Source organism: Hevea brasiliensis, chromosome 6, assembly GCF_030052815.1.
Source record: "Hevea brasiliensis isolate MT/VB/25A 57/8 chromosome 6, ASM3005281v1, whole genome shotgun sequence".
NCBI lineage: Eukaryota > Viridiplantae > Streptophyta > Magnoliopsida > Malpighiales > Euphorbiaceae > Hevea > Hevea brasiliensis.
Window position 1 is genome coordinate 98,353,826 of NC_079498.1, and position 14,873 is coordinate 98,368,698.

The window sequence follows — 14,873 nt, forward strand, 5'->3', positions numbered from 1 at the left end:
AATTAAAAATAAGTATAAAGAGTAATATTAATATAATTTATTTATAGCCAATGAATTTTAATTTACAAATATTAAAATAGCCTCAAAAATTATAAAAATATTTATTTATAAAGAAAATTTAAACAGAACTTTCTCCAACAACAATAGAAATTCTAATTTGGGTGACGTGTCCCACACTCCCGCGCTGCATTGAGGTAGCGTGCTACACAATACGCATAAATAAAACTGAAATCCAAGTCGCTAATGCTCTTGGCGTGTCCTTCTTTCACCTCCTTCACGTAGCACCACCGTTCCTCGTCCTCTCTTCATTCCCCCAGAGTCACTTTTCTAGGGTTTCTTCTCATCCAATAAAGCGTCGTCGTTTCTCTATCTCTCTTTGCCGAATTCGCCGAAATGAAGCTCACTGTTAAAACTCTCAAAGGCAGCCATTTCGAAATTAGGGTTCAGCCCACTGACACAGTGAGTAGCTCATCTGTATATCTTTGTATGTTAATAGCAATGCCTCAGTTGATTTGATTTTCCTTTTCTTTTTTTTTCTTTTTTTTTTAAATAGTGATGGAATAAATAAAATAAGTCCAAATTATTGTATCAAATTTTCATTAATTTTCGGTGTATTAGCAATTTTCCATGGAAAGTTTTAGAGCTTTTGTTTATCACTTTTTTTTGTGATTTTTTAATATTACTTCTTGTTAATTTGAAATATAGGAGGCTTAATTGGCAGATTTTTCCGAGTGTATGAATTGTTACTATTTATAATGGTTTGAAATGAGACCAGTTTAATCAGAGGTTCGTTGGGGATTAATTTAATTGGAATTATTGTGTTAAAAGGTTATGGCTGTCAAGAAAAATATCGAAGATGTGCAAGGAAAGGACAATTACCCATGTGGGCAGCAACTATTGATTCACAATGGGAAAGTATTGAAAGATGAGACTACATTAGCAGACAACAAGGTCTCTGAAGATGGTTTTCTCGTTGTAATGCTTAGCAAGGTATTCCTTCTATGCTAGCTTTACCATTATAATATTATTGTGCTTTTATGGTCATCAATTCTATGGTATTGTTTGAAAAATAATGGTGGAAAATCTAAATATTCAATTTGCACCTATGAATGTTTATTCTGTCAAATTGAATGTTGAAAATATTGTTTGAGAGGGGCTTTCTTTGTGAATGATAGAAATGGTTTTTAAGGATTTTAAATTGGTTAAGCAACTTTCCATAGAGATATCATATGTGATACGTTGAGTTGTTGACTGATGGTTTAGTAGTTAATATGTCAGGGTATTTCACGTTGTGATGAAATAAACCTGAAGATTTTTAATAGTCACTAATGTTAAAATTTATGTCTACGGTTGATAAAATTAAGAGGATTGGAAAAATTGAAGAAGTGCACAAAAGTTAGGATTTTTTGGGGTCCATTTCCTTTTAAACTTTGAATGAAAAATTGTTTTTTTGCAATACCATACAGTTATACTATGTACTACACTTGCAAACAAAAATGAAAACAATAGATAGTTAGACAAAAAAGAAAAAAGATATGTAATGGTAATTATGTTGGCTGCTTATGACTCATGAAGCTGAAAAATTTTGAGATTTGCCATATGCTAAATTCTATTGTAACATAAATGTTCTCCAGAATCCAAATAAATATGTTTGTTACCATTTGAAATTTTGAGGTCATGGGTTTGAGCCATGGAAATGGACTCTCTGCAAAGCAAGGGTAAGGCTACATGCATCAACTCTTTCCAGAGCCCACAAGTGTGGGATGCTTCGTGCACTGGTTCATCCTTTACGTTTATTAGGTTGTTGATTGTTTTAATATTTTAATTGCTATAGGCATCTTTTTTACACTATGTTTGGGAGGAAGCTTTTGAATGTAAGTTATGAGTTTGTGAAATAATAGATTTGTTTGGGAGGAAGGTTTTTAAGGTAGGTTTTTGGGGGGGTTCAAAACCTCCAAAACCCTCATTTTTCAACTCAACAATTTTGTGGGTTGAGAGGTTTTGATACCTTACCTTTCATTACCTTACCTTCTAGATACATTGATCCCATTTTCTTTGTCCTTGTGTCAATCATATTAATTTGCCTTTCTTTCTTTGAAAAAATAAAATTTACTAGGAGCTTACTTTTTTTTTTCCTCCCCTTCTTTGGAGATTAATATGAGTTTTTTTATATAACTGACATAGTATTCCATTTTAATAAAGTCCACGGTGGGGATCATTTGAAAGTAAGAAGTTTTTGTATAGCAGAGTGCAATAAACGTAAAGTGGAATTTGTGTAGCCTATTCACTCTGGTCTTATTGCATTATGATGTGATATATGTATTTAGTCTAGCCTATTCACTCTACTCTAGTCATTTTGGAATTGCCTTTTCTTTTTTTTTTTTCTTTTTTTTTTTTTGGGGGGGGGGGGGGGAGAGAAGAATTGGCACGTACAGAATCTTTAGAAGCTTTTGTTGGTTTAATTTGGAAACTTTTTCCTGGAGCAAAATATGGTGAAATTCCTTGGAACTGTGTTTTTTATTCTGTATTTTGGAGTATTTAATTTTCTTGTATGACGGAGTACTCAGGTGGAGAGCAATGTGCTCATTTTCAAAGACCAGATTTGTCCTTTAATCTGCTGTAGGACAAGGTGGTTTTCTTGGCCTCTCTCTTCTCTTTGGGCTTTTGCTTACAGAGTCTTTGGAAGCTTTTGTTGGTTTAAATTGTAAAGCTTTTCCTGGAAGAAAATATGGTAAAATTCCTTGGAATTGTGTTTTTTAATTCTGTATTATGGAGTATTTATTTTTATTGTATGATAGAGTACTTGGGGGGAGAGCAATGTGCCCATTTTCAAAGACCAGATTTGTCCTTTAAGCTGCTGTGGGACAAGGTGGTTTTCTTGGCCTCTCTCTTCCCTTTGGGCTTTGCTTTAGTGGTTTTTACATAGTGCTTTTGGTGTTGTTCAACTTGATATGATGGTGTTATTTTTCTAGTCTTATCTTTGCATGTTGCTTCTTCTTTATGTTGGTTAGAACTGGAGGATTTCTTATCCTTCATGTTATGATATCCTTTCTTTCTTGATAAAATTTGTTCTTACAAATTTTTTTTTTTTTAAAAAAAGGAAATTATAATGTGATAAATTTAGTGAATAGCAACACGTCATTCATTCCTATAGTGGTGTTGTTGCCACACCACCACCATTGCCTTATTCAAGTTCTCTTTTGTGGCTTATGTTCTGCTCATGTTTGTGGTTAAAATCATAAATTTTGTATCATTTTGATCAATGGCTGTAAAATTCTTAATCTTGCAATGCATTAACTATTCTATTCTTTAAGCATTTTTCCCCTGATTTTGTTGTTGTGGAGGAAACTTCATTAGTAATAACTGCAAATAAACGAGGGGGACAGGAACAAAAAACTTTACATATTTTTCTTCCTAGTTGATGATACTTCCTTTCTTTTACCATTTTTTTCTCAATTTTTGCATGTATGCTTTAAATAATAAATTTTCTCAAGAACAATATATGTAATAGGTTATAGCTTTCATTAGTGCATACTCAAAATCTCCTTAGCTTGTGGTTATAGCTTTTGTACCCCCATTCATTCAATAGGTTAATGGTAAAAGGGGGTAATTTGTGGTTGAAATGGTATTTCATGATATTAACGATGTGTAATTGTTACTTCGTTAGTGAACTAACAGCCAACCAATTGATGATCTAAAGCATTATTGGACTGTGAAGGAATGGAAATTGTAATGCATAGGGCAAAACTTGAAAGTGTTTATTTCAATTTATACTTTTTAAAATGTGGGTTAGTTTTGGGGAGGTTTTGAAGCTAGGGCATTCTTTTAATCAATTTAACTATTTATGCTTCTTTTTGCACAAGCACAAAGGTGACAAGGTTTCTCTATGAGAACTTGATTATTCCTCTTTTGATTGCTGTATCCTTACTGTATTATTCTTCCTATCATTTTCTTTCTTGACAGAGTAAAACTTCAGCTGGGACGTCATCTACCCAGGTGATCTTTTTTTATTTGTTGTTGAACAATCTCTCTCTCTCACACACACACACACACGCGCTCGCGCGCACGCGTGCGACTGCACACACATGCAAACTAAAGTGTTTTCCATTTGTCTATGATAGCCGGCTGCTGCACCTACAATTACACCAAGTTCAAACTCAACTCCTGCTGTTGAAGTTCAAGCACCGTGAGTTAATATGGGAACTGTCTTTCTTAAATATTTTGACATCAGCCAGATTTGTGTCATATATTATTAAATTGGTTATTGCAGGGCCCCAAAGAGCACATCTGCTTCTGAAACAGCAACAGCTACGTAAGAGCTCTATCCTATGACACTATCATTATGCTTATTTTTGTGTACTTTTAGATGATATGAACAGCCTCTCTGCAAAGTGAGGTAAGTTTGCATACATCAACCCTCCCTAGAGCCTACAAGTGTGGAATTTTTGTGCATTGGGTCACCCTTATTAGATGATATGATCAGAGATCATAGGCAAAGATATAAGTTTGATCAGTCCAATGAAATCTAGCCCCTGATACTGGGAATCTTGGTCTGTTTTGCTTTGTGATGCACCAATATTACTGGGAAGATGGATAAAATAAAGTTCCAAGATCGCATTCAATATGAAGTTCATTTTGTTATAGTGTAACTGGTGTATTTGTGTTACATCTAGACTAAAATTGTTCTTTTCATGTTAACACCTCTGTGGTAAAATTTTTCATGAAGTAATAACCTTGGCTGGTAAATTACATGAGAAGCCTATTGAGGGTAGATCTTGGTGCAGCGCTAAGGTTGGTGCCTTGTGACTGGAAGGACAGGAAGGTCATGGATTTGGGTTGCGGAAACAACTTTGTCAAAAAGCAAGGGAACTATTACAGGAGTTAAACAACTGACCCTAATCCTAGCTTTTGCGCTGGAGGTGTCCTTTTACATGAGAAGCATATTTGCTATGGAAATCAGGAATTCAGTTTAATTCTGTTTGATCCCATTCTCATATTTTGGAATACTTTAATCAATAAAACCTAATAATTTGTTTTGAAAATGATGTTTTTGATAGAATTACTATCTGAACAAAAGACAGTTTTTTTTTTTTTTGGTGGCATCAACTATCAAGAAACAAGAATTACCCTTTAAAGTAATTTATCGCTTTATAAAAAGAGGTTTCTGAGATATTAAGATATATTCAAATATGTAAAAACAATTATAAAATAATTGGATTGGATTATAATAATGAAACTTAATTGAATACATCCAGCTGTTTGTTCCTAACAGGCTCGATGAGAATCTTGAAGAGATAAAGCCGGTAAATTGGGGATGCCTATGATAGAATACTGGCTCTGGTCTTATACCCAAGCCATGCATGTCAAATAGCAACCCCAAAAAAAAAAAAAAATGATTGGTTGCCTATGATATCTGACATCTAAGAATAATTTCATGGAATATTTCTTACTCTGCATTTTCTCTTAATGTGGCAATGAGCCTTTCCTGTAAAGATGTTTGTTCTTTGCTTTTACTGTTGACATCTACTTGTGTATTTATTTTTTTTTTCCTTTTGTGGATTTAAGTGGGTTGGCAATGTGAAATATTATTGTTGATAATCTTCCAATTATCTTGTTGTTTAGTTCCCTCCCTTTAAACTTAGACTTTAAACTTAGAAAATACATATATTGTGCAATAAATTATAGAATTATGGGCTGATACAAGTGCCATATCTTTGTTGCAGTGCACCAGCTGATACCTATGGTCAAGCTGCTTCAAATTTAGTTGCTGGTAATAATCTTGACCAGACTATTCAACAGATAATGGATATGGGAGGTGGGAACTGGGATAAAGAAACAGTTACTCGAGCACTTCGAGCAGCTTATAACAATCCAGAACGAGCAGTGGATTATTTGTACTCTGTATGTCCAAACACGATATATGTTCTTCAGCAATCTTTGTTTAGATTGGCTAATTATGTTTTTTGGTCTTCAGGGTATTCCAGAAACAGCGGAAGTTGCTGTCCCAGTGACTGATTTCCCTGCAGGTCAGGAAACTGAAATAGATGCAGCAGGAGCTGCACCTGTATCTGGAGCGCCCAATACATCTCCCTTGAATATGTTTCCTCAGGTATTATTACTTCATATTCTGGACAACTTTCATCATGCATTATACAAGTTGTTTTTCATGTTTCATGTTTCAATTATGTGGAGCGTCCCCAGGAGACACTTTCTGCTGCTGCTGGCGGTGGTGGCGAGGGACTTGGATCCCTTGATTTCCTAAGAAGCAATCAACAGGTGTGGTGCTTTTTATCATTTGTTGCTGTTCTAATGCATTTAAACCTGAAGATGCTTAAACCTTCTTCCTTTTGATCACATCAATATTTGCCCCACAAGTCATGTGCATGTGCTTTTTCCCCCTCACAATGCCATTCTGTCAAGGTAACAGCATTAAGGTAGCACCAAAAAGAATAGACACAAAGAAAAGGAACAAATCCATAAGAAAAACAGAACTAATTTTCAGTTGTATTATGCTTAAATAATTGTCATATCATAGTCTGAAAATTATGAAAATAGAAATTGTAGAGATTTGATCACATCAATATTTGCCCCACAAGTCATGTGCATGTGCTTTTTCCCCCTAACAATGCCATTCTGTCAAGGTAACAGCATTAAGGTAGCACCAATAAGAATATACACAGAAAAGGAACAAATCCATAAGAAAAACAGAACAAATTTTCAATTGTATTATGCTTAAATAATTGTCATATCATAGTCTGAAAATTATGAAAATAACTAGGCCTATTTGTAGTGTTTGTATAACCCTGGAAACTTTAGGATTAGAAATCCCAATCTAATTAGGAGTACATAATCATAAATCTCTACAATTTCTATTTTCCATATTTTTTCCTAAAATAAGTATCCCTAAAATCTCTAGGAGTAGGATTTGCGTCATTGTCCCCTGGTTGAAAAGAACTCAATTCCATAGAGTTGATTTGCAAATAAGCATCCAAGAGAGAGTGATCCAAAGTTTTACATTCTTCTTGTGTGATCCAAGTAGCATTGGAATCAGGACGACCTTGCCACTTGACTAGAAATCTATGAAATCCATCTTATGAGGGAGTAACAAACTGATCATTAAGCACAGTTGCAATGGCATCTTTAGACTAAGGAAGAGATGGTGATTTTGGCACAAGTTGACCTGCAAAAACACTAGAAGGCTAAGTAGAGGCTCAAAAGTGCCTCGATAAGGTGACAAATTCTCCACATTGAAAATGGGATTAATATTTATTTGCTTAGTTAAATCAAGTAAATATGTATTAAATCCAAGTTTTTGCAAAAGGGAGAAAGGGTTAATGGCTTGAGCATGAAGTTCCTTTAGGAATTTTTGGGAAATCTTTCAGGATGAATACAAACCATAACATAATTACTAACATTGAATTCTTTATTCATTTGATGCACATCGGCAGCAAGTTTGTAATTTTCATTACTTAAAGCAATCTTTTGCCTATCCTCAGCATGTGAATCATGAATATGTTGAGCAAAAGATTCAATAGTTTGTGAAACACGAATATGAGGTGGAAGAGGAACAAGGTCAATTGGGGGGTACGAGGGAATACCAATTAACAATCTCAAAAGGGCTTTTACCTGTAGAATGGTTTACAAAATTGTTATAGGTGAACTCTGCAATAGGAAGAATCTATCCCAATTGCCTTGCTTTTCTCCTACAAGACACCTATTCAAAACATCCAAAGTATGATTTACAACTTCAGTTTGACCATTTGTTTGAGGGTGAAAATCTAAAGAAAATTTAAATTTAGTGCCAAACAACCTACAAAAATGTCTTCCAAAAGTAATTAACAAACTTGGCATACCTATCAGACAATATAGAAGAAAGTAAACTATGCAATTTGACAACTTCTCTAAAGAACAATGCATGTGAAGCATCATGTGTTTTATTACATGGAATGAAATGTGCCCTCTCAATGATGCTACTTGATTTATGCTCAGAGCGCTTAACTGAATTTGTGTGATGAAATTACTCTTTTTTTCCCTCTCCAGTTCCAAGCATTGCGTTCGATGGTTCAGTCAAATCCACAAATTTTACAGGTCTCTCTCTCTCTCTCTCTCTCTCTCTCTCTTTTTTTTTTTTTTTTTCCTCCTATAATGAACTTTGCTATATCTTAGTTCAATCTACTGCTTTTGTAACAGCCCATGCTTCAGGAGCTTGGGAAGCAAAACCCCCATATATTAAGAATGATTCAAGAACATCATGCTGAATTTCTTCAGTTAATAAATGAACCTCTTGAAGAGTCTGAAGGGTGAGTTGTAATTGGGCATTGGGTAAACCATAAAAAAGACTGTTGAACATAACTCTTTGTTCATTAAGGATACAAAGAAATCTGTATCTAGTGGATAGTGTTTCATCATTGTTATCAGTGTTGCAATCACCACCAATATCTTGTGAATTGCTAGTAGAAGGTCTGCTTTTATTGTTTAAAATATATGGGATTCAGAATTGCCAAATAAGTTCTCTTTGCACAGAACTTTATGACATTGCAACAGTCCCTAATTTATGTGTGTGTGTTTTTTTTTAGGGATATATTTGATCAGGTTGACCAAGACATGCCTCATGCTATCAACGTAACCCCTGCCGAACAGGAGGCTATTGAAAGGGTATCTATTCATTGTCATTGCATTATTGGCTTTTGCCTTTGTATTTTTGTCATTATGGATATTGCTTTCCCTGTCATTTGAGTTTACTAATTAACTAAATTTTCCCATTTATAGCTCGAGGCAATGGGATTTGATAGAGCCCTTGTCATCGAGGCATTTTTGGCTTGTGATCGCAATGAGGAGTTGGCCGCTAACTACTTGTTGGAAAATGCTGGAGATTTTGAGGATTGAGCAGAGAACCTTACCCAGTCGGATTCATAGTTTTGTTTTGTTTTTTTTTAATTTTATTATTATAATTTAATAGATGGATCCCTGTCTCTATCAGCATCTTTTGGAGGGTTTACATTGTAAACTCTGATCACCAATCCTTAAAAAGTAATTTTTAGAATGTGTCATGGCATGCTTGGTTTAGGTAATCTAAGGGAAACGCTTTGCAAGCTAAATATTTTAATTGAGATGATGACGAAAGAAATGGTACATTGGATTCTCCCCAGTGCAATTCAGCTTGCCTGAAGCAGTAGCTTTGTCTTTCTGAATATTACATTTACACCTTAACCGCATAAATCATTTACGCCTTAACCCCATAAATAATCGTGATTAATAATTAATTATCCATGAATGCATCATTTGCATGTCACTTTCCCCTAGGCACGTAAACTCTAGACAAAAGGAGCAAGAGATTGTCATGACTAAGGACGATGATACATGTCTCGTATGGGGACATGATCGGATGTATCAAAAAATTACTTTTATTTTTATGCATTGTAATTATGTATTTTTGTATGCAATGTAATTATATCGCATTTGAAAAGTTATTTTTTTTAAAGCTGAATTTGAAAAAAAAGGTAACATTTTTTGGTGCATTTAGTCTAAGGTCTTTAATTTATTAATTGTCAGATTAAATATTAAAATTAAATATTTATATAAAGTTAATTAAAATGTGTTTATAAAATATATAAATTTTTAATTTACGGTTGATGAGCTCATTTGAGTTTAATTGCTGTTAGAGCTGCTTCTACAAATTTGGAAAGCTTCATGGTTGTCTTTAGGCATTGGTTTACTGAGGACATGACGAGGACAACTGCTCTAGATTAGATGTATGCCAAGTGTGACTTTGGAACTTTCAAGTGAAGTCTTGCATATGATGCCAAGAGAAGATGTTGCTTGGAACACAATGATCATTGCAAACTCCATGAATGAAAATGGAGAAGAATCGTAGATGCTTGTTGTGATCTATGAAAATTCTTTGTGGGTATAGACTTGCAAATAGAAAATAAATGGGTTAGAAGTTTACCGAATGTGAATTTGGTAAGGACCCTTTATAGATGATATGATCTGTATAGATAATGATTGGTTTTAATAAATTAACTACATATATTATTAACTAGCATATTTATAGGATTATATTTTAATTTTAGTGCATGATTATAGACATTGATATATTTGACAATCCTACCAAGATTGCTTTTCTTTAATCAAAATTCTTTTTTTTTTATTGAGTGGGTAGTTAAACCGATTAAACGAATATTATGGTTAAACCATTAAATATGATTAGATTCATGGGCTATCCAAAAACTTGAGTTATTAGGTCAAGTATATATATATATATATATATATATATATATATATATATATATATATATATATATTTTATGGGGAGTTATATCAATGCTTTTCAACAAAATGTTAGACGTGAGAATTAAACCTAATGCTGTTACATTTATATTTGTCTGGCTGTAGCCATTCTCAGCCAGCTGATGAAGGCCTTGTGATTTCTAATTCAATGACACTTCTGAATATGCAATTAAACCTGATGGAGATCATTACTCATGCATGGTTGATGTACCTTCCGTGCTGGTTGCCTGGAACAAGCATATAATTCATCCAAAAAAAAAAATGGCAGTAGAACCAACTGCTGGTGCATAGGGAGCATTGCTTGGAGCTTGTAGTTACAATACAGAGGAGTTAGGGAGAATGGTAGCGAGTCGGCCGTTTGAGATCGAACCATATAAGTTGTCAACCATTTTATTACTGCCGAAATGTAGGTTGAAGCTTCAGAAACTAGAAAAATGATGAGACAAAGGACTGAAAAATCACTATGTCCTAGTTGGGATCAGGTGAAGAGTGAAGTGTAATCTTTCGTTGCTGGAGATAAAGAGTAAAGAACCGAATGATAAGATCCATAGATTTATGGATGATATAGGTGAAAAGACGAGCTTGGCTAGATATCAGCCCAACTATGATTTTGTTCTGCAGAATGTAGACCAGCCAAAGAGAAGAAACTCTGTCGATGGACCCGACAACCGCACGATGACAAGAAGCAGGCCATCTATAGAGGCGACAGCTATAGCAATTATGGTGGCTGAATTCTCATTCAAAATTTCGACCCAAAAAAAAAAAATCTCATTAAAAAAAGTAGAATGAGCCAAGCAAGGGCTTGTCTCTGCAGTTTAGAAGCAAAGTATGTTTTGAGTTTGGACTTTGATTGATGATAGAATGGAGGATGATTCATGAATGCAACAAGACGTGTTTTATAATGTTATTGACAGTATTTATAGAGACTCCATTTGACAAGCATGTCTAAAAGTTGTCATTACATCACATATACACAGTACCATGAAACCCACTAATATCTTATATCACCCAGAGGACATTTAGAACTCCCTTTCTGGGAACATGATGGGAGCAACCAGAGACCAAAGGTAGAGAGCTGCAGTTGCCCACCCTGTAACAATCCGGACCCATACAGATGGCCACCCCACATCAACTAGCTTTCCACTCTCCCCAACTGAGGTTGACCACCCAGTCAAAAGCATAGCCGAATACATACTAGCAAGAGAGAAGATGATATGGAAGAAGGCATAAGAATATGTGACTGGCTTAGCTTTCTCTTTCTCATCATGCTCTACTTCTGCCTTGTTCTCCAATGGCAGTAAAGGTTTCCCTGCAACTCCAAGCAGGAAATTAATTTTTTAGATCTCAATAGAAACTGTCATCCATTCTCATGGCACAAAAAGTCTAATCTCATCAGCTAGGGGAAAAAACAACAGCAAACTGCTATTGTTCAGTTTCCTCATTTTAGCACAAACTGCAGACAATGTACAAAAAATTTCAAGCTACAAATACTTTGTCCAATCAAATTTCTAAATAAATTTTCTTAGTAAATCACCCAAAAGAACTGTATATTTAGAAAGTTGATGAAAATTTACACGTTTTTTCCCAGAATGTTACCTGCACGGGGTGAGCTTGGTGGGGAGAGAAGAGTTGTGGAGGACCCAGCACGTACAGCAGAATAGACAACTGATAGAACAGTTGTAAAAAGGCCGATGGTGAGGGTACCAGTGGAAACAGCTTTTGAATGTTTGTGAAGACCATTGCATTCATATTCCCTTGGTTCACTGGCAAGTCCACTGTAGCACAGGTACATGCAGTAAAAGGATATAACTGATGCTGGCAAAATGCTACCACTTACCTGTTTTCCACCAAAAAGATGGTCCATGAGATTACAAATGACAAATGACAAATTCTCATACCAAGAATTGAAAAAAGGCACAGCTAAGCACTTTGTTTTGGGTACAAACAGAAAGGGAAAAAAAAAGCACAAACTTAGAAATCATAGCATTCCTCATAACAAGAATGAGCAAAGGGTACAGTGGTGCACTTAAGTTCTCTATGTAAACAACAATAAATTCAATGAAAAAATTAGTGCTATTAACAACAATAAATTCAAATTTGCCAAATATGCAAATAAGGATATATGCATGAGATAATCTTTCTGACACATATAATCACAGGTTAACGATGGAAATGTTGATGCATAACCAATTGTAATCCTTGGCAATTGTTTCCATGAAAGCAGAAAGTGTTTGATATTTTCTGAAAATTTTCCTATTCTCCAACAGAACAGCTCTGATTTGCATCAACCTCGTTGACACTAAACATACACTAATAACAACAAATCACAAAACAACATATAGATACAATTCCATGGTGGCATTGAGTGTATCCTACAATGCAGTTTCTTCTTTCATGGAAATGTTTAAGAGGTATACAAAATGATTAACGATCATATTTATTAAATATACTGGAATACGAAAGTATAAACTTACAGCAGGGTGGAGGGCGACAATAGCAAAAAGAAACACTAAAATCAAGGTCATAACAATAAAGAAGATGTTTAACCCACAGTCCTGTCCAGATGGTGAGAACCAATGGAAAAGAAATCCCGAGAAGACAAATGTTGCCAAATAACAGACAAGTGAGACAACAAACAGAGCAATATACCTGCAAAAGTAAAATTGCAAAATAAGCATGGCAAATATCTCACTGAAGAAAGAGAAAAATGCATTAGCAATACAAAAGGTTGCCACAGCATATTTAAGGTTAAGTTAAACTAACCAGAATTGTTCATCATATCCAACCCATTTGTCATTCCATCCATGAACAAAATCCAACAAAAGTACAACTTGAACAAGAAGAAACAATCCTGAGCCAAATTTGGATATTGATTCTGCATATACAAAATTTACAGTTAGCTCAAATCTAAAAATTTGAACTGACACGCAGAGAAGACATGGATAGGATAATCAAAATCTAATTTTCAATGCAGAAGGAATAAATAATGGACAACACTGATTACCATAAAAGCTGACGATCTCATTCGGAAGGAAAAACATAAAGATTACCAAAATGCACCAACAAATAACCTTCATCATCCATCCACCATGGTGCAAACTGTCACGAGGATCCTTCTGATTTTTAACACCAACCATCAGAACAGCTAGAATAGTGAAGAACAGAAAATTTCCCAAGCTAACACGCAGCACTGCATCAGTTTCAAACCATTCCCTATCGGGTGTCTTATGAAAGTGATTGATCCCTGCATTGACATTCAATGAAATTAAAATAATCAGTTAAAACAATATAAACATGTATGCAGCAGCTCATTGACTAATTTGACTTAAACTCATTGTGATCAATCATATGTTTTCAGGATTGTCATCAAAATTATAGTAGTAAACTTGAAGAAAACTTACAACAATCATCACCATCTCACACAATTTCTAATGATCCACAAATTGGGGGAAAAGACTTACAGGGTAGCTTCTCCATGAGAGGAGCAGCGACCTCACGGAGAATCCATGAAACAATCAGAGACAGAGCAAAGAGACCACAGTATGCAATCCTAGCCGATCGCCTGCTTATCCCTGAAACCACCGTGCGGCACGCATCACAAGCGCAGGCTGCACAGCAAGACGCAAGGCAAGAAGCCGCCCACATCTTCTTCGACAAGCAATCAACCGAATTTCAAATCTAAACACAACAGATGATCATCATCAAAAGATTATGTAATTAAAATCAAAACCCTAAATTGAATTCATAACGTTCATCAGAAAACCCACGAACGTGGTTGTTGAAGAGAAATTCTAGGAAATCAAAAGAATTGGATACAAAAAGAAGAAATTAGATTGCGCATACCTACGAGAATCAGAGAAAATAAAAGGAGCTAGATGTTGGGATCAACAACAATCAAGAAGAGGAATTTTGCATTCTCTCTTGGTCAAGGAAGACTTCTGCTTTTTTTGTACTCTCCTCTGCGATGCTGTAGTATGCTTTTCCTTCTAATTCGTAAATGCCTGCCGTTGATCCCCTAGGTGGGCCATCTAAACAAAAAAATGGCTGACGTGGCTTTTCTCTTTTATAATTAGCTAACTCGATTCAAAATAATTAAATAAAAACAATAATTATTAATTATTAATTATTAATTTTAAATAAAATAATTAAATTAATTACTGAAATCAAACAATTATTAGTTCGCTTCAACAATTAAAATAAACATTTATTAACTAGAAATTTTAACTACTTTTAACTTTTAATTATTTAAAAATAATTTTAAATAATTTAAATATTTAATTAAAAAATTCTTAAAAAATGATTTAATTTATCAAAATAATGAAAAAACTATATAATTAAGTATTGCAATTATTAAAATAAGGTTAATGTTGGTATTTTTAAAAATAATTAAGATATACTTAATTAAAAAGTAATGGTAAAATAAATCCATAAATCTTAAGTAATAATAAATCCATAAATCTTAAGTAATAAGATCTTATTTATAATTTTTAACTTATTTTATTTTTTTTAATTTGTAAGTTAATAAATATTAATTTATTTATAATTTTATATTTAAAAATAGATTTAACTAATATAAGCCTAAT

At 34.1% G+C, this 14,873-nt stretch overlaps 2 protein-coding genes across 2 annotated transcripts; one reads left to right on the plus strand and one right to left on the minus strand.

The window, feature by feature from the left end:
- The first annotated feature begins 219 nt into the window (after window positions 1-219).
- On the plus strand, window positions 220-9,043 carry LOC110641922 (ubiquitin receptor RAD23b). Its single transcript, XM_021794153.2, has 12 exons — window positions 220-459; window positions 829-990; window positions 3,964-3,996; window positions 4,122-4,186; window positions 4,271-4,312; window positions 5,724-5,901; window positions 5,975-6,109; window positions 6,202-6,276; window positions 8,041-8,088; window positions 8,191-8,300; window positions 8,577-8,655; window positions 8,770-9,043. Exons 1-12 carry the CDS (start codon window positions 394-396, stop codon window positions 8,884-8,886), a joined length of 1,110 nt encoding a protein of 369 aa, XP_021649845.2. The 5' UTR covers window positions 220-393; the 3' UTR covers window positions 8,887-9,043.
- A 2,123-nt stretch (window positions 9,044-11,166) lies between these two features.
- On the minus strand, window positions 11,167-14,291 carry LOC110639355 (uncharacterized). The gene is made up of 7 exons (XM_058148705.1): window positions 14,134-14,291; window positions 13,752-13,968; window positions 13,295-13,534; window positions 13,054-13,165; window positions 12,765-12,939; window positions 11,887-12,127; window positions 11,167-11,599 (listed from the first exon to the last, which is right to left on the minus strand). The coding sequence occupies exons 2-7, from the start codon at window positions 13,933-13,935 to the stop codon at window positions 11,310-11,312; spliced, it is 1,242 nt and encodes a 413-aa protein (XP_058004688.1). The 5' UTR covers window positions 13,936-13,968; window positions 14,134-14,291; the 3' UTR covers window positions 11,167-11,309.
- Between the last annotated feature and the right edge of the window lie 582 nt (window positions 14,292-14,873).